At 51.3% G+C, this 22,164-nt stretch overlaps 12 protein-coding genes across 12 annotated transcripts; 9 read left to right on the forward strand and 3 right to left on the reverse strand.

Moving 5' to 3' along the window:
- Positions 1-833: 833 nt before the first annotated feature.
- On the forward strand, positions 834-1,519 carry M431DRAFT_520608 (hypothetical protein; the record flags this gene model as incomplete). The annotated part of the gene is made up of 2 exons (XM_024920437.1): positions 834-1,243; positions 1,300-1,519. A coding segment is annotated over one exon (279 nt), but the record flags the coding sequence as incomplete, so codon positions are not given.
- On the forward strand, positions 834-1,717 carry M431DRAFT_508734 (hypothetical protein). Its single transcript, XM_024919159.1, has 2 exons — positions 834-1,243; positions 1,300-1,717. The coding sequence occupies exons 1-2, from the start codon at positions 1,185-1,187 to the stop codon at positions 1,517-1,519; spliced, it is 279 nt and encodes a 92-aa protein (XP_024773314.1). The 5' UTR covers positions 834-1,184; the 3' UTR covers positions 1,520-1,717.
- On the forward strand, positions 1,707-3,667 carry M431DRAFT_116932 (hypothetical protein). The gene is made up of 2 exons (XM_024911983.1): positions 1,707-2,946; positions 3,022-3,667. The coding sequence occupies exons 1-2, from the start codon at positions 1,932-1,934 to the stop codon at positions 3,432-3,434; spliced, it is 1,428 nt and encodes a 475-aa protein (XP_024773315.1). The 5' UTR covers positions 1,707-1,931; the 3' UTR covers positions 3,435-3,667.
- Positions 3,668-4,635: 968 nt separating this feature from the next.
- Positions 4,636-5,761, reverse strand: M431DRAFT_87198 (hypothetical protein; the record flags this gene model as incomplete). Its single annotated transcript, XM_024923772.1, has 2 exons — positions 4,636-5,509; positions 5,583-5,761. 2 exons carry the CDS (start codon positions 5,759-5,761, stop codon positions 4,636-4,638), a joined length of 1,053 nt encoding a protein of 350 aa, XP_024773316.1.
- An 876-nt stretch (positions 5,762-6,637) lies between these two features.
- Positions 6,638-8,199, forward strand: M431DRAFT_5944 (hypothetical protein; the record flags this gene model as incomplete). The annotated part of the gene is made up of 2 exons (XM_024921540.1): positions 6,638-6,772; positions 6,853-8,199. 2 exons carry the CDS (start codon positions 6,638-6,640, stop codon positions 8,197-8,199), a joined length of 1,482 nt encoding a protein of 493 aa, XP_024773317.1.
- Positions 8,200-8,664: 465 nt separating this feature from the next.
- M431DRAFT_508741 (hypothetical protein) lies at positions 8,665-9,103 on the forward strand. The gene has a single exon (XM_024919160.1). It carries the CDS (start codon positions 8,854-8,856, stop codon positions 9,019-9,021), a length of 168 nt encoding a protein of 55 aa, XP_024773318.1. The 5' UTR covers positions 8,665-8,853; the 3' UTR covers positions 9,022-9,103.
- Positions 9,104-11,244: 2,141 nt separating this feature from the next.
- Positions 11,245-12,643, reverse strand: M431DRAFT_442060 (glycosyltransferase family 32 protein). Its single transcript, XM_024915210.1, has 2 exons — positions 12,095-12,643; positions 11,245-12,046 (listed from the first exon to the last, which is right to left on the reverse strand). The coding sequence occupies exons 1-2, from the start codon at positions 12,464-12,466 to the stop codon at positions 11,381-11,383; spliced, it is 1,038 nt and encodes a 345-aa protein (XP_024773319.1). The 5' UTR covers positions 12,467-12,643; the 3' UTR covers positions 11,245-11,380.
- Positions 12,644-14,829: 2,186 nt separating this feature from the next.
- Positions 14,830-15,958, forward strand: M431DRAFT_86853 (glycosyltransferase family 64 protein; the record flags this gene model as incomplete). Its single annotated transcript, XM_024923725.1, has 2 exons — positions 14,830-15,104; positions 15,169-15,958. The coding sequence occupies 2 exons, from the start codon at positions 14,830-14,832 to the stop codon at positions 15,956-15,958; spliced, it is 1,065 nt and encodes a 354-aa protein (XP_024773320.1).
- Positions 15,959-16,125: 167 nt separating this feature from the next.
- M431DRAFT_508745 (hypothetical protein) lies at positions 16,126-17,153 on the reverse strand. Its single transcript, XM_024919161.1, has 3 exons — positions 17,060-17,153; positions 16,281-16,987; positions 16,126-16,216 (listed from the first exon to the last, which is right to left on the reverse strand). Exons 1-3 carry the CDS (start codon positions 17,072-17,074, stop codon positions 16,204-16,206), a joined length of 735 nt encoding a protein of 244 aa, XP_024773321.1. The 5' UTR covers positions 17,075-17,153; the 3' UTR covers positions 16,126-16,203.
- A 683-nt stretch (positions 17,154-17,836) lies between these two features.
- On the forward strand, positions 17,837-18,525 carry M431DRAFT_88018 (hypothetical protein; the record flags this gene model as incomplete). The annotated part of the gene is made up of 2 exons (XM_024923860.1): positions 17,837-18,025; positions 18,100-18,525. 2 exons carry the CDS (start codon positions 17,837-17,839, stop codon positions 18,523-18,525), a joined length of 615 nt encoding a protein of 204 aa, XP_024773322.1.
- Positions 18,526-19,211: 686 nt separating this feature from the next.
- On the forward strand, positions 19,212-19,595 carry M431DRAFT_5949 (hypothetical protein; the record flags this gene model as incomplete). The annotated part of the gene is made up of 1 exon (XM_024921541.1): positions 19,212-19,595. The coding sequence occupies one exon, from the start codon at positions 19,212-19,214 to the stop codon at positions 19,593-19,595; it is 384 nt and encodes a 127-aa protein (XP_024773323.1).
- Positions 19,596-21,178: 1,583 nt separating this feature from the next.
- On the forward strand, positions 21,179-21,691 carry M431DRAFT_63966 (hypothetical protein; the record flags this gene model as incomplete). The annotated part of the gene is made up of 1 exon (XM_024921650.1): positions 21,179-21,691. A coding segment is annotated over one exon (513 nt), but the record flags the coding sequence as incomplete, so codon positions are not given.
- Between the last annotated feature and the right edge of the window lie 473 nt (positions 21,692-22,164).

Genomic DNA, 22,164 nt, shown 5'->3' on the forward strand with positions numbered 1-22,164 from the left:
GCATCTAGGTTAGTTGGTATGAGCAAGTACAGTAAGTAACATGGAGCAGCATCCATGACACAACGAATCGGGCGTAGAGCCGTTGCCATTATGGTCGTATAACTCCAGAAAAGAAGCACACCATCAACCTTTGGCGCCCTCCAGCCCAGAAATCGAAACTCGGCTTCACATGTCTGTCTCTTCCCTCCTAATATGAGCTGCACTGCGTCCTTGCTACGACGACGATCGCCTATCTTGTTTTAGGCTCCTTCAGCCCAGCCCAGCCCAGCCGAGTCCAGCCCCCCCGGCACGTCCGCGCGCCCCTCATGCAGGGTTTTTATCCTTCTTCTTTTTTTGCCTTTGGTTTTGCGGCGAACGGCGGCGCACTACGTGGTCTCTTCGGGAGCGAGTGTGTACTCGTACGGGTAGCAGTACTTGTGTAGATACAGTAGTCTATGTCCGTGTGCTTCTGGGGGTGGGCATTGATTATCTCCGTGCGGAGGATCTTGGGGGTGTTCGTGTCTTTGTATCAGGCTATGCGGGAATACGATGTAGTTACGACGCCTCTACTGTACTCTACATTACAGACATGCCCTGTAAAAAGACAAGGTGAGCATACAAGACAATGCAGCTGTCTCTTTGGGAGGGAATTCGTTAGAGTCAGCCAAGAGCGCCATGTTGAGAGAAAGAATTCGGACATGGCTTATCTTAGTCCCCCGGACAAGATTCTTTTTTTTTTTTTTTTCATTGTGACGGTAACGGCGACGCCGCCAAAGATCTTCACACGAATAATGTCCATCACGAAAAGCTACAATCCAGCAAAAGTGATGCGACACGGTCATGGCCGTCCATCAGCAGAGCCGAGTGCTTGGTTTCACGTTGCCCATGTATCTTGTTATTCCCTGGTTCGCGGAGCAGATACGGAGAAGAGAGGAGTAGCATGTACTTGCACTTTACTCGTACCGCTACCAAAACCAGGCTACGGGACATCCATCTGTCCAGGGTCCAGTTTATTCTTTTCGGGCCCAGATCTGGCGTCAAGCTCGCCTCCAATTGGCACAGATTTTTCTGCTCCTCTTTATTTTTTCCAGGGGCTCGTCAATCAGGGTCCCCTTTTTGCTGTGCCTGTTTGAAATGGCAAAAGGACTCAATTGAAGAGAACAAGAGTGCAAGATAGCAGCAGAGTACAACAGAAGAAGAAGAAGATGCAGTGCAAGACAGAATTGAGGCAAATGGACATTGATAGTACCAGAAACATGTACCTGTCATCTTTTGGCCCCAAAAGCAACGCCCCACGCCCTGGCGGGAGGAGACGAGCAGAAAAAAAGGGCTCCAGAGCCGCCCCAACAAAAAATTATCTCCCAGCTGCCATGCCATTGCATCTGCTTCTGCATGTACCGGGCCAGTGGGGGGAGGCCAAATCGTCCAAGGGGGGCCCGGCAAGTCAAAAGTCACTCTGGCTGTGGTTTTTGCGTGGGCTGGACTTGGGCTTGAGCTTTGGGCTTGGGCTGCTGCTGTGTGTGAGTGTGTGAGTGAGTGACTTGGGCTCATTTTTTCCTTTTTTTTTTCTTTTATCCCCGATTTGCCTTGCATTCCTCGTTTGGCCTCTGAAACGGAGCTGTCCAATCACTTCCGGATCGGTTGCAGGTCCCCTATTCCCATTCTCCTCTTTGCCCCCCTCAGCCTCTGTCTCTGCCCTCCCCAGGACAAAACAAAAGCGAGGCCACCCCCCCCCCCCAGTTCGCCATCTCTCTCTCCTCGTCCCGTCCCCTGGAGGCCCCGTTCAACCACACGCCTGTCCTATCTTATCTGATAGCGAGCTGTGCTCTCGTCACTTTTTTCTTTTTCTCTTCTTCATCTTCTTCTTCTTCCTCTTCTTCCTCTCAACTCCTCCTCAGCTTGCTTCGAGTCTCTGAGAGATCTTGAGCAACTTGTTCATAGAGAGCATCGCCATGGCTTCAACCGCTGTGCCCCTGCCTGTAAAGGCCTCTCTCCGGCGCAATGTGACCGACTCAACCGAGTCCTCTGCTGCCGTCTCCCCCATGGACTCTCCCAGACCGTCGGCTTCGTCCACGTCTCTGTCGTCTCTGTCCTCGGTCGACGTTGCCGGTGTCAAGGCCGCTGATTATGGCCGCCTGATCGACACCTACGGCAACGAGTTCAAGGTGCCCGACTTCACCATCAAGGACATCCGCGACGCCATCCCCAAGCACTGCTTCAAGCGCTCCGCCCTCAAGGGATACTCGTACATCATCCGCGACATCATCTGCCTGGCCACCACCTTCTATGTCTTCCACAACTACGTGACCCCTGAGAACATCCCCTCCACCCCCGTCCGCGGTGCTCTCTGGGCCGTCTACACCATCATGCAGGGCCTCTTCGGCACCGGCCTCTGGGTCATTGCCCACGAGTGCGGCCACGGCGCCTTTTCCGACTCCAGCCTCATCAACAACGTCACCGGCTGGTTCCTCCACTCCGCCCTGCTGGTCCCCTACTTCAGCTGGAAAATCTCCCACCACAAGCACCACGCCTCCACCGGCAACATGGAGCGCGACATGGTCTTCCTCCCCCGGACTCGCGAGCAGCACGCCACTCGCATCGGCAAGATGGTCCACGAGCTGTCTGAGCTGACCGAGGAGACGCCCGCCTACACTCTCTTCATGCTGGTCATGCAGCAGCTGGTCGGCTGGCCCAACTACCTGCTCACCAACATCACCGGTCACAACTTCCACGAGCGCCAGCGTGAGGGCCGTGGCAAGGGCAAGCACAACGGCATCTTCGGCGGTGTCAACCACTTTGACCCGTCCAGCCCTCTGTACGAGGCCAAGGACGCCAAGTACATCCTCATCAGCGACATTGGCTTGATCCTCGCCTTCAGCGCCCTCTACTACCTCGGCAACACCTTTGGCTGGTACAACATGGCCATCTGGTACGGCGTCCCGTACCTCTGGGTCAACCACTGGCTCGGTGAGTCTCAAAACCCCCTCATGTCTGAAACAGTTGCAAAAGTTCCCACTTACTGACCTCTTGTCTCTCCCGCAGTTGCCATCACCTTCCTGCAGCACACCGACCCCTCGCTCCCTCACTACACTGCCGAGGAGTGGAACTTTGTCCGTGGCGCTGCCGCCACCATCGATCGTGAGATGGGCTTCATCGGCCGTCACCTGCTGCACGGCATCATCGAGACCCACGTCCTGCACCACTACGTGGCCACGATCCCCTTTTACAACGCCGACGAGGCCACCGATGCCATCCGCCCCGTCATGGGCGAGCACTACCGCTCCGACGTCAAGGACGGTGCTGTTGGCTTCATCCGTGCCCTGTGGACCAGCGCTCGCATGTGCCACTGGGTCGAGCCCAGCGCCGAGGCCAAGGGCCCTGGGAAGGGCGTCTTGTTCTTCCGCAACCGCAACGGTCTGGGAACCAAGCCCGCGGTCTTGCCCAAGCCCGAGTAAGATTTGGGTGGCATGAAATTGGGACAGAATAAAAAAGTGTTAGAATCTTGTGTTTGCGTCTGTGCGTGCGAATGGTCAACTGCAGCAAAAAATGTAGACTTTTTTTGTTTCTTATGACTGGCTTGAAATGATTTCTCTTTAATCAGCCCAATGGGAAATCATGGGTCGCGGAGCTTGATGAGCCGTCATCTCTGCAGAGAAGTCCTGAGACTTGGTCAAGCCAGTCAGATACGAAAAAGGAAAAAAAAAAAAAAAAAAGATCATAGAGAGCTAGATGTATATGAAAGGATACCAATAGAGACAACCTACAAGCCACTTTTCTTCCCTTATCGTTGTAGCTGTTCTTGTAATGACTGGGCATGTGTTCAGCGACTGGAATGTAGATTAAGACACGCGAGGTCCGTTCACGATGCGGGGATGCCATGCTTTTAGGATCAACGACCCCACAGTCGTGTGCCGGGTCCGGTCATGCCGGCAATTTTTGGTTATTTTCTCGATGGTGTGGCTGTGCTTTTTGATTCGACATGGGTTTGTCGATCGAAGTTGGGGGTATGACTGGTGAATGATGTAGGGCATTTGAGTGATGTCTTGATGAATATACAAGGATAAATAGAGTCTTTGTATGTACACTGCTGAGATGATTTCTGGATAAATCCGGGTGTGTGTAAATGGGCATCGTGAGTTGGGATGCGTGAAATGATCGTGTGTTTGAAGGTGTCGTCGAGTTGTGATGGAGGTAGGGATGTAATTCGCGGATCAAGGTTATTTTTTAGCTGTAAAGTTTGTTGCTCGGGCCGCCCTTGACTCTTTTCTTTTTACATTCCTATTGAGTAATCTGATGGAGTCTCCAGGGGTGACTTCTCTGACCTTGGCGTTTTGGTGTGAGCCAATCATTCTCCTCGTCTGTCGCCTTGATATAAGAAGAGTGACAGCTGGTAAGCTGCGTCTGTAACAGACGACAACAGCCTCTTCAATAGTTTATAGCTTGACGGTTCTTTACAAGATGAAGCTTCGTCGAGTAAAAGACTCTGCTGCTGGGTGCTTACATGGATGGCTGCATAGATCCTGAGTCTGTATATGTAGCCAGCCATAGTATCTGAGGCGATTCACGGCCTCATCATGCCAGAACCGAATAGAAGAAGGCCTTCCAAATCACTTCATCCACATTCAAGGCGAATGTATCAAGTTCAACACGTCGCTACTACTGGCTTTTGCTCTTTATCCTCCCAACGACAATCGCCGCCTTCAACACCCTCGTCCGATCAAACCACTCATATATCCTCCCCACCATCGTATACCCCGACAACGAAATGCCATACGGACTCAAAGCAACATCTTGTTTCCTTAAGTGACCCGCCAACCCTCCAAAAACATGGTCTGAAATATCCCGGATCTCAACGCACGCCCTATCGTAGCCGCACTCGACGAGCTGGTCTCGGTACTGCTCTTCGGTCAAAAAGGTGCGCCATGGACACAGCAGGATGAAGCCCAAGATTCTAACGGCCAGGATTTGCCATGCAGATGCAGTGTCACTGAGGATCAAGTCAAAGGCCATGACATTTGCGCTTAGCGTCTGAGAAGCACGCTTGAAAATGGGCTTCCTCGACGGCGAAAAGTGATACAGACAGTCCAAACCCATAAGCCAGCGCTCACGAAAAGTCTCGTCCGCCAACCCATCAACAGAAGCGCAAACAGCGCTATTCCAGGCCTCGGGCTTGGCTGCGTCCGCCTGGAACAGCTTAAAGCAGCTTTCAGAGAGCCCGAGCACGCTTTTGCTGCTGCTGCTTTCTTCTCCTTCTGGGATGGCGAGTGCGGCATCGAGCCTTTGCTGCGCTGCTTGGAGCTGCACGGCATTCAAGGTGAGTCCGACGTAGCGAAATTGAGGCCGTGACGAAGCGTGGATGAGTTCGGCGAGGGCGACGGTCTGGTCGCCGCATCCGAAGCCGACGTCTAGGACGGCGACGGAGTGTTGCGATTTTGCGGTGGATGTGAGGCCTGCGGCTTGTAAGAGCTTTTCGAGCATGTTGCGCGCGGCCTCGTCGAAGTGGTGGATGGGTTTGCCGTCATCTCGAGTCCTTGATAGATTGAATGTTAGGAAATAGATATTATAAATTTGATGTTATTTTAAGAAAGGGATCAAATACTCACCAGAAGCCCAGGTTCATCCACATGGATGGGAGAGGCGTCCTCACGTTGAGCTTCCAGTGGCCCAGGCCGTAAATGTCGGCGGTTCGAGTGAGCGAAAAGGCCGCGATGGCCAGCAGGACAATGATGGTCAGACATCCGGCTATGAAGCCGACGATGAAGTCGGATGATGACCAGGGCATTTGAGCGGCTTGGAAGGTTGAGATGTGAATTGCATAAGGCTGTACAAAAGCTTCAAGTGGCAGTACTACAGTGTTATTACAGAGGAAATTGAGGAATTAGAGATGGCCGGGAGTTTATTAGCGGGGCCAGGCGCATGTTACAATGCCCGTGATGTATTTTGACTTTTGCGTCTTCCCGTCTCACGAGCAAAGCATCAGAGTGAAAAGCGTCCAATCAGTAACTTAATTCTAGTCGATCTTGTGTAAAAGAGTTGTGACTTGTCATCCTGCAGCCACCGCACTAGAAGCCTTCGAATCAAGCCACCCGCTCTGATGAGAAGGATAATCTTGAATCATCAAAGAAGTCACTTCACTCTATTTTCGACTAAACATTAAATCAAGCTTCCAGCTTCAGTGGATTCCACAAAGCACGTGCCAACTCCATTCTACTCCTTTGGTAGGACAAAATAAAGAACAAGAGGCAAAAAGAAAAAAATTAGTTCAAGGGTTCGGCCTTGGTGCGGTCCGGCGGGGAGTCTGAAACGCCCTGGCCGGTCCAATCAGGCCAGGCGGTTAGCTGCTTTTTGTTGGGGGGTCCATCCAATGATTTTCTACCGAGATAATTTACATGTACTGATAGGATTCTTCTAAATACCGTAGCAAGCGCATGCATGTGAATCCGGCATCGTGCTTACCTTATATTCGCATTCGCTTACACCTGCTGGTTTAGTTTTGATATTTACGAGACAAAAGACGTCATGTATATCTAGATCGAGGTCTACACGCTCCTACCTGAATAGCCTTCCATTCTGATTTCATCTCACCTTGTTTGCTCTTGGATCAGCTGGATAGTCTATTGCACTGCAGTTTGATAAGAGACAAAAGCAAACCGAAGGCATGCAGCGGCATCAGACAAACAGCGAGGCCAAGTCTCGAGTCGCCATCATCGGCACTGGATTGGCGGGCCTGACGACGGCGTATCTGCTACACAACGACAAGCAAAAGCGCTACGAGGTGACGCTCTTTGAACAGGTTCGTGTTGATAATGAAAAGTCTTAAACTGTCCCACCTCAACTTAGACCTCATCTCATCTCAACTCATCACAATCTTAGGCACCCAAATTCTCGCTCGATGCCGCCTCCGTCACCGTCAAGAATGACAAGACAGGCACCCTCGAGCGCATCGACATCCCCCCTCGCAGCTTCTGCAGAGGCTATTATGAAAACCTATGCCGCATGTACGACCACATCGGCGTGCCCTTTCAGCGAATCCAGCTCATCTGGGTCTTTGCCAAAGTCTCCGCCGCCACGCAGACTCAGGTCCCCAGCCATGAGGAAGCAGAGACGATGCCCGGCAACTACTTTGTCTACGGCAAGAGGCTGCACGAGGCGCTGCTCGTCTCGCCGCACTTTTGGCGCGGGTCGCTGCAAAACATTTTGCAGACGTTTTACCTGGCCATCTGTCACATCTGGTTCTTTGCTGCTTGTTTCTTGTTGAGGCCGTTGACGATTAAGCCCGAGGCGTATCTGGATGTGAAATCGGGATCCAAGGATGTTGCCAGTTGCGAGTCGTTTCGGCAGTATCTTGATCGGATCCGGTTGCCGCAGAATTACGTGCTGTATTACTTGCTGCCTGTGCTGAGCATCATCTGTAGCTGTTCTCACGCCGAGATGCTGGATTTCCCGGCCAGTGATGTGACGGAATTCATGAAAGGATCGTTTTTGCAAAAGACGTATGTTGCCAGTGGTGGAATCAACAGAGTCCAGGCGACGCTGGCTGAAGGAATCGAGCATGTCCGGCTAGAAACCCGAGTGACAAAGGTGGACCGAGTTGATGGACGGGTTCTAATCCGCTATGAAGGCACACAAGATGCTACACGCTCTGCTTCCGAGGAGACGTTTGATCGTGTGGTGCTTGCCGTATCGCCAAACGTTGCAGCTGCCATTTTCAATCCGTCCAAGCCCATGCTGAGCGTCATCCCCACGGTTCCCGTCACAAGCACAGTTGTTGCTCCTCTGTCTTCGGGATTGTCCATTGTGCAGGAACAGACTCATATTCCGTCTGGACAGTGCTCATATCGCCGCGGAGACGCTCAAGTCATGGCCTTTAGGACAACCTTTTCCGAGAGCGTCGTCCAGACCGAATCATTACACTATCTCTCTGACGGACTCATTGTCAGGACGAGCCCTGTCGGAGACGCACCCGAGTTGAAGGGTGCGCTCGACACATCGAGGTTCACGCGGACGCTGCGCACCACGGAAAGCAGAGCCATGGTGCAGAGGGTCATGGGGACGGGCAAATCGGATCCCGCAGAGACGGGCGTATGGGTGAATGGGAGGGATAATGTGTGGATTGTGGGATCTTGGTGCTGGGATGGCATGGTGCTGCTGGAGGGGTGTATTATATCGGCCATGAGGGTGGCACGAGATCTTGGTGTGGCTGTCCCATGGCAGCAGTAGATATTTTGCATCGTTTTGTTGTTGGCTGTTAGTACCTGTTTGCATGGAGATACCTCTGGGTTTTTGCGTTTTAGCTTTGTCGACGGAAATAGAGTGAGCGGACTGACGGTCTGAAGCGTTTTGTTGTATTCCTCCTATTATAGACCAGCTCCATCATGTTTTATATTTCTCCTCGTGTAAGATGATCTTTAATGTCTAAGTCATACTTAAGTAGAATGCATGGCTGTCGATAATCTTGCGCCTCTATGGATGCTTTGGGAAGGTCCAAATGTTGGATATTGACGAGATTATCGCGCGCTCCTTGAATCATTCAGATACCCAAGAGATGATGCTGAGGTTGACTGCAAACAGGAATTGAGACGTAATAGTCAGCAAGTTGGCTTTGAACACCGAAAAGCCAATGTTTCACAGGATAAAGGACAAATATATACTCGGAGGGCCCGGTGGGATGTAGACAACGGGATCGTTCCTTTTATGAGCAATTCAACTATATTGGACACCGTCTTCTTGTGTGATTTCATCCAACTATGAATCAAAGCTCTGCTCACTAGAAATACTGCTGTCAGAAAGCTTCCCGTCCGCCTTTCCTCATCTGGACTGATCACAGCTTAGGAGTCTTCTAATATCAGCAAGTGTTGACGATTGGACGGCATCATGAGAAGGTGCTTGGACTGGTCACACTGTAACGATCAGCAGGCAAGTGTCATCAGAGAACTTTGCACCTTGAGAGATGCCAGCGATCGTCTTGGTAGAGCATATGAAGTGCACCTTGACGACATTTCAAAGTTCGTTCTGGCTGATTCAATCTTATCCACCCAATGATGCCAGTCTTGTCAATATCTGTCTTGTTGGTTGAGCGTGCGTCTCTTTTATTTCGACAGTGAAGCAACAATAGAAATGAATCATTCTTTTAAGTGCATTAACATTCCGAGTTGGATAGATTCGAGGTGATCACGTATAAGATACAAGCCATCTTTATGTGCAACCTTCACAATTCGAATCTGTAGTATCACGAGGTAAATAGCCTCTCAAAGAGTAGGAATAGGGTCTGATCCAGTCAGTGATTAGATCACATCACTCGCAACGCCGAGGCCAACAGCCGAAGTGATGAGTCGGCACAATATTTCCCTCCATGGCGTTGAATTGAGTTTTGTGTTAGCTGCCGCCCTCTTGCCCTTAAACCTTGCAGAGGGTGAAATGGCCGAGTGGCTGGTATGAGGAGGGAATGCATGTAGTTAAGTGAACAGTCTCAACTCAGATACTCTGATGGTGACCTGGAGTAAAAGCAAATAGCACAACAGCGGTAACACAAACTGATTTCTTAGTTTAAAGTAAGAGTTGAGCCATCACTTTTCTGATTTCGATAGATCTAGGGTAATAGCAGGCATGTGTGTGGCTTATCGTCAAGATGTTTCAGCCACTCACCTTTTGACACCGGCACATCCTCGGATAATACGACACAGCAAAACCAAATCTGTCTCTCGCTGACAAAACTTCAGCCATAGAGTACAAGTCATCAAGGGTCATCAATCTCACTCCAGTAATTCATCCGACAACCAAAATAAACCAGCCAGCAAATCATCACCCAAGGTGGCGTCTTGCTCTGGTCCTTCCCTCAGGCACAGCCCCCCTTGTCTTTGTCTTTCCAATCCTTTTTTTTTCCTTTTTAGCTGCGTCTCAAATCCCTTAAAGCAGCATTTGCTGTTTTCTGCCCAGCCCAGCCAATGTCCTTTGCCAAGACCCCCACCGCTGCATGGGCTGCATGTGTAGCGCCTTGGTGATGGGTAACCATGACGCCTTTGACTTCTTGGGGCTTTCGGAGAGATTACAGAACAGCTCAGCAGAATGTAGACACTAATTACTCATTGATGTTGATGCTTAGGCAGACACGGGATCCATTGCTCTGCGTCAATTCCACTCGCATAACGAGGCTCAGAGCTCAAAGCTCAAGAATACGGCAGCAAACAATAAAGAACAAAAGAGTAAAGAAGAACGGAAAGAAAAAAGCCTTGTGAGGGGGAGGGGGGCTGTAAAAACGGATTGACGGAGCAACTCACAATATATGCACTCACGCACATCCATCTCTCCTCTCTCGTGTGGAGCAAGAAAAGAGACATCAGCCCGTTTCGGACTTTGTCACAGCATTTTGGTGCTTGGCGACATTCACTCTAATCCCCCGTTGATTTGCTAAATGGGCCGCCACCCGGGGCGCGGAAATCATGATTTGCGCGGTGCTACGTAATTCTGTAACCCCAACTCTGGGCGGCCTCAGCCAGTGGTTTTTTTTGCCCTTTTCCGTTTTTTTTTGGAATATTTTTTTTCTTACTTCTTACTCCTGGCCCGACTATGTGGGCGGAGGTGGAGATCATTTTATTGTTATGTAACGGTGGTGGCTGGATCGTCATGAGGCAAATCGGGCAATGCGATGCGATGCGATGCGATGGATCACGGCTAGCATGACATGACATGACAATAGTAGTAGCATGATGATGAACTAACAGCACAAATTCGATGGCTTTGACACATGCCAAGCAGGCTGCAAAGGCCACAGACCAGCCACATCACAGTGCACATGAAACACAAACAAAGTAAGAATCATGAACCTCAAAGGTGGATATTCTTGGTATTCTCTATCATTACAACTGTGCTGCGGTTGTTCTTGTTCCCCCGCTTCCGCTATAGCATAGAATGCTTTCATGTTCCCTATAGATTCCCAATCCAATGACGCCGAGCTGGTAGCCAAAAGCAAGCCAACATGTATACCTCCCCCCCATAGTTGCCATCCCGTGCCGTTTCGTATTCGTTGGTCCTCCTGGGAACCGCTGAGGGTAAAAGAAAAAAAAATAAACTGTTAAAAAAAAGAGAATCGTCCAAATCGAGATCGCCGGCGTATTCCTGTGCGCCCCTCATCGCATGCCCATGGTGTAATAAGTCGACAAAGAAATATTTGAAAACACTAAGCGGGTATCTTTCTCTAAGAAAGGGTAGTAATGCCGAGTACTACTGGTGCAATAGTAGTAGAATTAAGTGTAAAAAAACGCGAGTAAGATGATGTATGCGGAGCGGATTTTAGAGACGCTGTGCGGAGAATGGGAGAGAGAAAGCCAAAGTAAAGTGACGGACGGGGTGGTAATGATGCCCGTCACTGTTCAAGTAAGATGGATGTAAGCGGGTTGTCGCTTTACACCATGGATTGGCTGATGCTGGGCTTCCTCCCCCTCGTCGGTGACCAGCTGCTTCGGGAGGCCACGCGGCCAAAGGGGAAGAGGCGGCATCTTCGGCGATACGACCGCTTTGACGTGGTCCAGAAGTAGGCGCCAAGAAAGAAGACCGTCAGGACCACAAAGAGCAGGCCCAGGTAGAATGTATAGTGCTCGCCAATTGTCAGGAACAAGGCGGCATCCCAACCGTGCCAACTGCTGGCACCGCCGTGGACAAAGATGGGCGTCGTGACCTTGCCCCGGAGCATGTGAGGCGCCATATCGCCGTGCTCGTCGGACAGTATGTAGACGGGGCGTCTGAGGCGGCCCTTCATGAGGTGACGGACGTACGACATCCACTGGTTGGAGTAGAACATGCAGCCGGTGCTGAGCATGTTCTCGACGTAGGGGATGCGCATCGGCAGCGCCCAGTGCAGGTCATGGCTGGGCACGTTCTCCAGCAGCTGCGTCAGGAACGGATGGCCGGGCTCAGTCGCGATAAAGGCATTGTTGACGCCGGCCGGGTGAGCGCCGGGAGACACGTACGGCAGGCGGACAATGGGCGTGGAGTCGAGAGGCACACGACAAGTAACATCGAGGTCGACGTAGATGCCGCCCGAGTGGTGCAGCAAAGCATAGCGCAGGATGTTGGCGCGCTGGATGTTTTGGGCGTAGCCGGTGTAGTGAGGCAGGATGTCGGGGTAGAACTCGGCGATAAATGCCGTGGCATTGACGTCGGTCCACAGCTGGTGCTGCCAGTCTGGGTGCAGATCGGTGCAGCTGGTGATGGCGGCCTGGTACTTGGAGACGCTGGCGTTGCCCAGGGCGATCTGGTGGATGATTTTGGGCACGACGACGGGGCCGAGAGACGAATACGACGCCTCAAGATCGGTGGACGAGGCGTTCTCCGGGTGTCGATACAGAATGTCGGGGTGGTTATGCAGCAGCGGGTAGAATGTGCTGTACGTCAGGACGATTTCGCCCAGCTCGTGGATGTGCCGGCGGAACAGGACGGTGAACCAGAAGACGGCGATGGCCGTCAGGGCCACGATGTTTCGGGCTCGCATCGTGGGGGGAGGATTTGAAGATGCTGAGATGAAGATCGATCAAGAGCGGACGAGAAGAAAGAAGAGAGAAAGTAAAGGCGGAGACAAGGACAAAGAGGGAGCAATGGCGGAGGGAAAGAAAAAGATGCAGTACGTAAGGATGAGACACCAGACGATAGATAAGAGAGTGAGCGGATCGCAATGCGCAACGCAGATCGCCGACCGAGCTGAGTTTCCCTATTCCCCTTAATCCCAGTCAAACCAGCTCCTTATTTAGTCGACTCCTATAGTGGCCCTCTATCCTTTTTTTTTTCTTTTCAAATCAAATCTTGCTTGGCGTATACTCGTATGTAAGGATGTTTTGTTAGAGTGGTGATGAAATTTGGTGGCCCGCCAGGTTGTTGTAGAGCTTCGGGCCGGGCGAGCGAGGCGCAAGAGAAAAGAAATAGCATTTCGGCGTCTTCAAAGTTGCTAACCATTTTACCTACTATAATTATGGGACTGGCCACCACCCCTCCCTTTTTTTTTTTGCCCAGTCTGCCGTGGAATCACAGAGTTCGAATGGAACGCCTTCAAACGCAATTTAGCTGGTGGCTTGTCCAAGGAAGAAAAAAAAGTCTGTCCATCCCTTGTCTCCCCTTGTTCGTCCCTCCTCCTTGCCGAGCGTTGCAGCGCAGCGGGTATCGCATACCTGAGCTGGCTAAGGGACACGGCTGCAACGCCGGCTGACTGCAAGTACCGTCTACCTTGCGCGCGCCTGGAACTGCGGCAGTCCTCGGACCCGGCAAATAAAAAGGCGGACTCGGGGCTAGGCAAGCTTCCTTGGCGTGGCTCACGATTTGATGACGCTGCCCGTCAGATGCAAATGCGCTGGAAAGGGCCTGGCGCGATGGCCCTGGGGCGGCTTCACGGCAGCGCCATCAGGCCCTACAGACTGCTACAGCCAACCGCGGCTGCAGGGTGACGGGGATAGAGAGGATGGTGATTGGGCTGCGAATCCATGGGCGGATCACCGTCGATGTTGGCCCCTGTCCAAGTGCTGAGAGCGAGCCCTGGGCTGGGGCTGGGGGTTGCTTGGCAGCGCTGGAACTAGGAAAACTGGCTCAATGATTCTGCTGGTCTGGCTGTGCTTGTGCTAGTACCGTACGAGTATTCTCCATTTGCCTATTCGCCAAAGGAGTGCCGGAGGATTGGCTCAAGTGCTCCGATGCCCATCCCATCCATCGTCTGTCTGGGCACTGACTAGCCCGGGCTTCGGGGTGCCTCCTTGGCCCGACGGACGCGAATAGGATTGGGACGGAGTGCAGTTGCCATGGCACGAGGCACGGGGCTTGGACTTTAGCGAAGTCCGACTATCAATCACAGAGGAAAAATGTTTCCGTGTAATATCAGCTCTAGTTCTAGTTCTCGTTCTGGTTCCACTTCTGGTAGTCCTGATTCCAGATCTGGGTTGTGGAAGCCACGGACAAGTTCGAACAACGGAGAACGAGGAAAATCACAGAAAACGGACTTGTCCGTGTCCACGGCATGGTATGATCCCACTAGGTAAGTAGCACTCCGTAGTCTTGTATTAGGAGCCGCCTCCCTTCCGCTTATATCAGCGGATCATCGGCGGCAAACAAAACAACTTGCTACAGTCCAGCAGCACAGTTCATACCAACAAAAATAGCCTGCTTATCTATCCGTACGTTGAAATTAAAGTAGAGTAATACAGGACACGCGGACTTCCAGATACGCGTTGAGGGATAATTTTCAACGGCCCTGAGCACGGATCCGAGGTATCCAGACCCGATTTATTCTAGAACCATACATAGAGTCCGCGGGAAGGGCCCAGCAGGCCGGTCAGTGGTTGAGTGGGATAGAAAATAAAGTTGCCTCGGCCGGGCAGCTCCGCTCAACGTGGCATCAGGCGATGTGCTTCAACCTCATGGCCAGACCTGAATTACGGAGTCTTCGGCTCGAATCGAGAGGCAATTCGCTGCAGTGTTGATAATCAATCAAAAAAAGTCACATGTAATACAGTCTCGCGGGCACGTGAGCTGCTATTTGCACGGCGCTGAGCTAAGCTGGCCAAGAGTGCCGGGTTACGTCATTCTGGATCGCTGCGTCGGCCGCAATTGGCGCTACGGCATCTTAGACTCCGTGCAGGTGCTAGTTCCCTGAGTTCCCTTTTCCAATGTTCCCTTCCGTGGCACGTGACCCCCCTCGGCCAGTGTCTTTGCTGGCCATCACAAGCCAAAAGCTGCAAAAAGCTTCCTTCAAGATGCTGGTATCAGTCGATTTGCATATGTTTGCAGCTGCAGAGTCGCCCGTGACAGCAGCTGAATCTCGACCGCCCTGAAGAGCAGGAAAAGGAAATCCACCGGCCACAGATGCTCGCCTCCATGACGTCGTGCCTCAGCTGGCTGCAGGCGCCCCGGTTCAGGAGAAGCACAACCATCTTGTCCGCGCTGATTCTCACCATCGTCACCATCGTGCTGCTGGTCAATCCTGCGTCAGATCTGAAAGCTATTGGGCATTCGAAGCTAGTGTCTGAGGCGTCGGGGACCGGATACCCTCGCTGCAGCGACCGCACAGATGCCAACATCACCTACCCGTTGGAATCATGGCGGGAGGCAGCTGAAACCAAGTTTGGCGGGCTGATGGATGACAAGTTTACGTATGTGCAGGGTTGATGATCTATGGTTGTGAATATAGAATGATACTAATGATGAATCCTATAGAATTGCCATGTCAACGTTCCATCGCCCGAGGGAACTCCATCGAACCCTCAACACTCTTCTATCCACCAAGATCCCGTCGCTGCACGAAATCGTCGTCATTTGGAACAACTTTGATGAAAAAGAGCCCGACAGCTTCGTTTCCGAGTACGGTGTCGTTGTGCGGTACCGCAAGCCAACCCGCGATAGTCTAAACGAGAAGCTTTGGCCCGATCCCAAATACAAGACCAAGGCCATTCTCCTTTCAGACGACGACGTCTACTACCGGCCCGACGATCTCGAATTCGTTTTCCAGATGTGGCGAAACTTTGGCAGGGACAGAATGACCGGCGCTCTGGCGCGCTGCGCTTCGGCTCTTCCCTCTGGCCAATGGGACTACAACTTTTGCTCCCAAAAGGAACACCAAGATGTCTATGCTCTCATCTTGACCAATTTAGCATTCACACACATAGCATTTCTCGACTATTACTTTTCCGATGACCCTGCCGCCACCAAGATCCGCAATTATGTCGATGAAGCCTTCAACTGCGAGGACATTGGCCTCAACTTTGTTGCCTCAATGTTGACTGGCTCAGGGCCTCTTTTAGTCCGCGCGAGCGGTCAGTATGTCAACCTGGACCCTTCAGGGGGAATCAGCAGACATCCAGGCCACATGGAAGCGCGCAGCAAGTGTCTCAACGTGTTTGCCGACGCCTTTGGGTGCATGCCGCTAGTCGACGAGGTGGGACGGATAGAACACGGGGTAAAACACAATGTATGGTACAAATCCGTGTGGAATCGGATTTTCGGATAGGCATCTGCTCAGGAAGCAGCGTATAAGATTTTCACGTAATATTAATGATAATGAAACCGATACACATGTATATGTACATGACAAACGACACGCCCTGAGGAGGGCATCAATCATTACACTAGACGAGGAACAAACGCAGAAAACAATATGAGAGAAAACGTCAACACCTCACCAAAGGTGTGGTATGATTTCAACTAAAAGAAACACGCCGCCATATCATATCAAATTCGTCGCAATCCAATCACTTAGTCCATATCACTGTCGGCGTTTATCGTTAGCAATGTCCGATATATATCTCGGTCAACGGGGGGAAATCTCTTACAGTAAAGCCAGTGTCAAGTCTCCGTGGATCTTTGCCTTCAACTCAATCTGGATATCTAGATTTAGGTCGAGCCGCAGCTTGAGCGGGTTCTTCCCGTCATCCTTCTTCTGCGGCTGCATTTGTTGCTGCTGCATCTGCTGCTGCTGCATCTGTTGCTGTTGATACATCTGCTGCTGCTGGTGCGGCTGATACATCTGTTGCTGCTGCTGGTCGCGCTGCTGGTGCGGCACCATTTCCTGGTCTCTCTCGTCATACTGGTCTTCTACCTGGCGCTGGAAGGGGGCCCTTCTCCTCCGGCGAGACTGGGTCTTTGTCTCGGTCTGGGCCTTTTCGCGGCTGCCGCTTGTTCGGCGGCGGCGTTCTTGCTGAGGGGGTGTCTTGGGTTCGTTGGACTCCTGGTCGTCGGAGTTGTCTTCGCTGAGCTCGCCTACTTTGCCCTTTTGCTGCTGACCGTTTTGCTGCTGCTCCTGCTCCGATGCGTTGTCGGAGTTGTCGCCGGCATCCTCATCCTCGTTGTCCTCCTGTTGCTGTTGCTGTTGCTGTTGCTGTTGAGGCTCTGGCTCCTGACGCTCGGACTGCTGACGTTGTGGTTCCTGACGCTCAGACTGCTGGCGCTCGGGTTCCTGACGCTCGGGCTCTTGCTGTTCTGGTTCCTGGTGTTCCGGCTCTTCTCTAGTCGGGGAGCTAGTGTCCAGGTCCTGGGGTTTCTGAAGAAATGTTAGGTTGATATGGCTCATTCACTAACATGCACGGACTTCGTGCGTTGTCTGGAAACAAACCTCATCTGTAGACATGGTTGGTGGGTTTTAGAGGGTTCGTGTTGTGATCAAATAGTGTAGAAGCCAAGAGAGTATAGAGCAAACAGCAAGCAAATTGAGACTTTTGTTCAATTGGGGATTTGGGAAACGTAAGATATTGTCGTCTTGGAGTTATTCAACTCTTTCTGTATGTCGATAATGAGGCGTAGGTCCGCGACGGCTGGGCTTTTGTGGCTCAAGAGCAACAATTTGGATCAAGGTCCCACTCCAGATTTGTCTTGATATCGAGTGACGCAACAGCGATGTGTCTCGTTCTCCTTTGTCGAAGCTAAAAAACAACATAATAAAACCTGGACGACATGGTCTAAGGAGTCGCATAGCTTTTCTCACTCCCCCCCTGTCATTTTGGTGGCGCCCATGACGTGCCAACTTTATGATCACACACAATCCAAAACCTGGGAGAGGCTGGCTGTCATCTGTAAAAAGTCCCAAGACTCACGCCATGGGCGTCAAATTCATGCTTGGTGAAGTCATCGGATGGGCTTATCCCGGAAACTGTGACCAGGATGGAGCTTCTAGCCCCCCCCACAGTTACGCCGCGGGATCTCGATCGCCTCATGCAAGGCCCCCTCTCATGGGGGATATGGGGTCATATGGAAACAAGCATATACGAAGTATACAAACATGGGAGACGAAACTCACACGGTCCGTCCATAATAAAACGTCATTCTACGGGAGTCTCCCCCGGGGATATTGTTTGTTTCATGCTAAAGCTACAGTACACGGCCGACTACAACAATGGTCATTGGGCTTCTTGCCATCACGGCGATTCCCACCGTCACGGGTGTGGGCCAAGCCATCAGCGCTCAGAAGAAGGCCAACGCAGCGAATAAGGAAAAGGAAAAGTTTCGCTTGACGGCAGTTGTCGAAGAAGGGGACGAGGGGGAAGACTACGAGACGGATTTCTGTGTGCTGAAAGATGGAAAGGTATTGTAGGGCCACGCAGACAGGTTTCCTTCCCCTTAGCGGCTGACTGACGGCATGGCTGACTGAGAACACAGTTGAACGTCAATATCCCGCTGGACACCGAGTTTCCTGGGTACGCCTTTTGCGGCTACTACTTCACGTACCCCAGCGAGGAGAAGCACCTGGGGTTAGTAACCACCATCTCTGACGATCCGCCGATGCTCAACTGGATGTACATCAACAAGGACACGCACGCGGTGGAGTATGGCGGACGCAAAGATACCCTTGGCCACGTCATTGGGCCCTGGGGATGGAGCGAGGACGAGTCCTTCTTGACCGTGCAAGGAAAAGACGAGTGCTTTGTGGCGAAGCTGGAGCGAGACGACAACGGGAGATCGCGGTGGGTGGTGTACTGGGATCCGGATAGCGAGATACTAGCCACGAGTGAGGAGGAGTGCAAGCCGCTGAGGCTGAGGAGGAGGACGTTACTGGGCATGGACAGCAAGTATGTGAGAGACTAGAAGTAACTCAGGACCTAATGAATGACTAAAAAAAAAGTGTGAAAAAAAAAAAGTAAAAAGCCGGAGCGTGTTCCTTGATGGCATAATGTGTGGACAGGGGTTTTGGTTGCTTCATCTCGATGAGGTGGCTGCTGAGTGAACAAGCGTCGGGGTCGTCGTCTCGGGAAAAACGGCCGAGAGTCCCATAATATTTAGCAAGGATGCTAATCCATGTCCGTACATAATATGGAAAAGGGTCATGCAGGAGGGAAATCAACCACGAGCGATTACCTCATGATGACTTCATAGGGGTAATGTAGAGGTGAGGCGTGTGTAAATGAAAACAAATTAAGAAAGAAATGGATATGATGGAGAGAATCAGGGTTGAAGAGGGAAAACTGGGCAAGGCTGACGATCGGGGGGGGGGGGGGGGGGTGGAGATTTGATGGGTATATCATTATGATGCTCCGGGGGCATTGGATGGTGGGATGCTTGGATAGAGTAGAAAGACCAAATAGCAAAAAGAAAAAAGCTGCTCATACTTGTCGATAACAGACTAAAAACTTGTCTTCTCTATTTACCTTCAAGTGCTTCTTTTTCTCTTTCAACTTAAACGAATCTCATCCATCTCATTGCATCTCATCTCACTCTCACCCGATTCTCATTGAGGATATAAGCCATCAACAACACCAACAACCACAGCAAACATGTCAAGTCAATCGATGGAAAAGGAGCGCACCGACTCGGCAGAGGATTATGGCTCCGACTCTGCCCCCGAATCAGTGCCTCCCCGCCGCGAGCGAAGACAAATGCAACGAACACAGCGTCGCCCCCAGCAGAAGCAACAGAACGGACCTCTGGACCAGCTGCCCGTGGGCGGCGAGCTGGGACAGGTTGGACAGACAGCAGGCGGAGTGCTGGGAGGCGTGACGAACACGCTGGGCAGCGTCACGAACAATGCCGTCGACCAGAAGGGCGGCGGCGACGGCGGGAAGAGCGACACGCTGAGGTTGCGGCTGGATCTGAACTTGGACATTGAGATTCAGCTCAAGGCCAAGATTCACGGTGATTTGGAGCTGGCGTTGTTGTAAGTCAAACCCATTCCCCCTTTTCTTCTTTTTCTCTTCTGCCTTTCCCTTCCCCTAGCCCAGCCAACTGTCCCATCATCTACATCCGTCCCCCTGGGTATCACATTTTCTTACAAATGCGGCACCCGCATCTCTTCAGGACTGGCTAGTTATGAGGCTTAAAAAATTATGACCACCAGAGAAAAATAAAATACTGGACGAATCGGCTAATGACGTTGCGCTCGTGTTCACATCACCAGGAACTGAGAAGACAACGAATCACGTTTCGACAATTACCGGGCTGGGCGCTTTGCTGCCTATAGCGAGAGCCCTTGATCGCTCCCGACGTCTTACGACCTAAATTTTGGTGGATGATTTTTTTTACATCCTTACGTTTATTTTTTGTCTTCTTCTGGCACAGAAGCCTCTTGTGTTTTTTCCTTTGTATTTTTGGGAGGGTCGGGGATGAGATCCGCAGGGGTCATGAGAATGGATGAGGCTTATTTGCATTTAGTGTGTGGGAGTGAACCAATTATAGCGCGGGAGGATGAATGTTGCCCTGTTTTGACGGTGGACTATTACGATTGTCTCACGTATGTATTGCTGCATAAAGAATGGAGATGCGAGCAGAGCCTCTGCTCCAGTGTCTCTTGGTTTAATACTATACAGTACATGAACTCTACAATGAATGGCTGTATGGCCTCAGATGAGATTTCTACCTAGTAGTTCTGCCTACTTTACATGGAATTTGATGAAGAGGTTACGACAAGTCCAGCCACAGCGAGGCATCAGCCACAGTGTCACGAGCCACAGTTTCACGGCATGAGTTCATCGAAACGTGACACTGATCAAGCCACACTTTGGCGCCACATTCCATTGTCTCGGGCAATGGCTGTCATGTGGCTGTTGACTTTGTCGATATTCGGGAGTTGTTGCCGGAAACTAAACAGCTGAGGCGGAATAAAAGGTCCATAAGCTTGAACTGAGGCTGCAGAAACAAGTATCATTCCAAAGTGGATCCTGCAGCTGGGAATTAATTAAGCAACGTGGAGCAATTCTGCACATGAAGTTGGAAATTCATGGCACATGCATGGACACCATACGCAATTCGTGGAGAAACCCCTGTAAGTGGTATAAAGTAGGCCCGTCTTATTACGGGGAGGGATCGGCATGCGGGATGATGTACGGCCATGTCATCATCCACAAGGCAAGTGTGTGTGTTTTTCGCACATGATGACGCATTTGCTCCTTATTTCTGACAATGGTGAGTGTGGAATAGATTCAGCTGCTGAAGCCTGATGCTGGTATCCAGAAGCGGCATTACATCAATGTTGAGCTTGGCTCTTTGTTAACGCGCTTGTAAACGCGAAATCTTCACTGTCATACCCAAATCCTTCTTTGCACGACTTACTGCTTTTGCTATTTCTGTCCCGATGCCACATATGCAGTCACCCCCCAAGAGCCCGCAGTTGCCGTCGTGCGACAGAGATCGACAGGAACGACGACCTTCGTCTAGCCACAGACTCGTCATGCTACCTCGACCAGAAGACAAAAAGGAAGAGTCGCAGAATAGCAGTAGCAGTAGCAGTAACAACACCAAACCTAAAAACCCGGACATCAAAATCCCCAGGATACAGCCTATTGAGCGAGACGAGCCGCTGGCGTCCCGCGCCCAGGGCCTGGTGGGCAAGTTTGTCGATGAATTCGGCAACATTCTGGACTGGGATGGTACCGTGCTGGGGTCCGCGGAAGGCGATCTGCCCTCCATGGTGGGACGGCCTGTGTCTGAGTCCGGCGAGATCTTAGACATCACCGGGGAGGTGGTGGGTTATGTGTCAGAGAACCACACGAGGCCGACTCTGAGCGACCTGGAGGGCGGGCTGAAGATTGACGGGGCCGGCAACATCTACAACAAGAATGGCGACATTGTTGGAAAGATGAATAAGCCTTCTACGGGAGAGGGAGAGACTTCTGGACAGCAGAGTACGGACCAGGGCAAGTCGTCGCAGGATGCGGGAGGAAAGGCGAATGCTGCAACACCAAGCCCATCGGAGGTGTATCTGGATGTCAAATCAACACACGACGGCATTCAGCTCATTATCAAGATACCCACCATTTTCAAAAATGAAAAATGAAAAGTTTACTTAGATAGCTGCTGCTTTCGGTATATATCAAGGTCGTGGGTAGGCACACAACTCAGGCGTTTGGTTGGCGTTGTTATGCTGTCAATCTGGCAATAGCATCAATCTACGATGCTATAGTACTATTATACAATAAACTAACTTTTAGAGGCTATTAATGATTGATTGCACATGGTTTCCGAGATCCTCACATCTTCAAAGCTTGTGAATTACAGTCCACTCGTCATAACCAACCTTTTAACAGCAAATCTTCAATTATCCTCCTACAGTGCAGCAACTACATAATCAAGGGGTGCATTATTTTCACTGCCACACTTCTTCTATCCAGACTCCCCATGGAAACCTGTTTGAACGTGAGAAACTCAACGCCACATGATAAATGAATACGACACCCATACAGTTAGGTTGTGGCGAGTGTGGCTTGCCGACGATGACAAGATCGTCTCTTCGGG

This window comes from Trichoderma harzianum (assembly GCF_003025095.1).
Source record: "Trichoderma harzianum CBS 226.95 unplaced genomic scaffold M431scaffold_7, whole genome shotgun sequence".
NCBI classification, from domain to species: domain Eukaryota; kingdom Fungi; phylum Ascomycota; class Sordariomycetes; order Hypocreales; family Hypocreaceae; genus Trichoderma; species Trichoderma harzianum.

Coding starts and splice junctions, on each gene's coding strand:
- M431DRAFT_442060 (XM_024915210.1), bottom strand. CDS start 12,466: ATGCGAGCCCGAAACATCGTGGCCCTGACGGCCATCGCCGTCTTCTGG. Junction 12,047..12,094: donor TCGCCGAGTTCTACCCCGAC/ATCCTGCCTCAC, acceptor CAGCGCGCCAAC/ATCCTGCGCTATGCTTTGCT.
- M431DRAFT_508741 (XM_024919160.1), top strand. CDS start 8,854: ATGAGAAGGTGCTTGGACTGGTCACACTGTAACGATCAGCAGGCAAGT.
- M431DRAFT_116932 (XM_024911983.1), top strand. CDS start 1,932: ATGGCTTCAACCGCTGTGCCCCTGCCTGTAAAGGCCTCTCTCCGGCGC. Junction 2,947..3,021: donor CTGGGTCAACCACTGGCTCG/GTGAGTCTCAAA, acceptor TCTCTCCCGCAG/TTGCCATCACCTTCCTGCAG.
- M431DRAFT_508734 (XM_024919159.1), top strand. CDS start 1,185: ATGCAGTGCAAGACAGAATTGAGGCAAATGGACATTGATAGTACCAGA. Junction 1,244..1,299: donor AGTACCAGAAACATGTACCT/GTCATCTTTTGG, acceptor GGAGACGAGCAG/AAAAAAAGGGCTCCAGAGCC.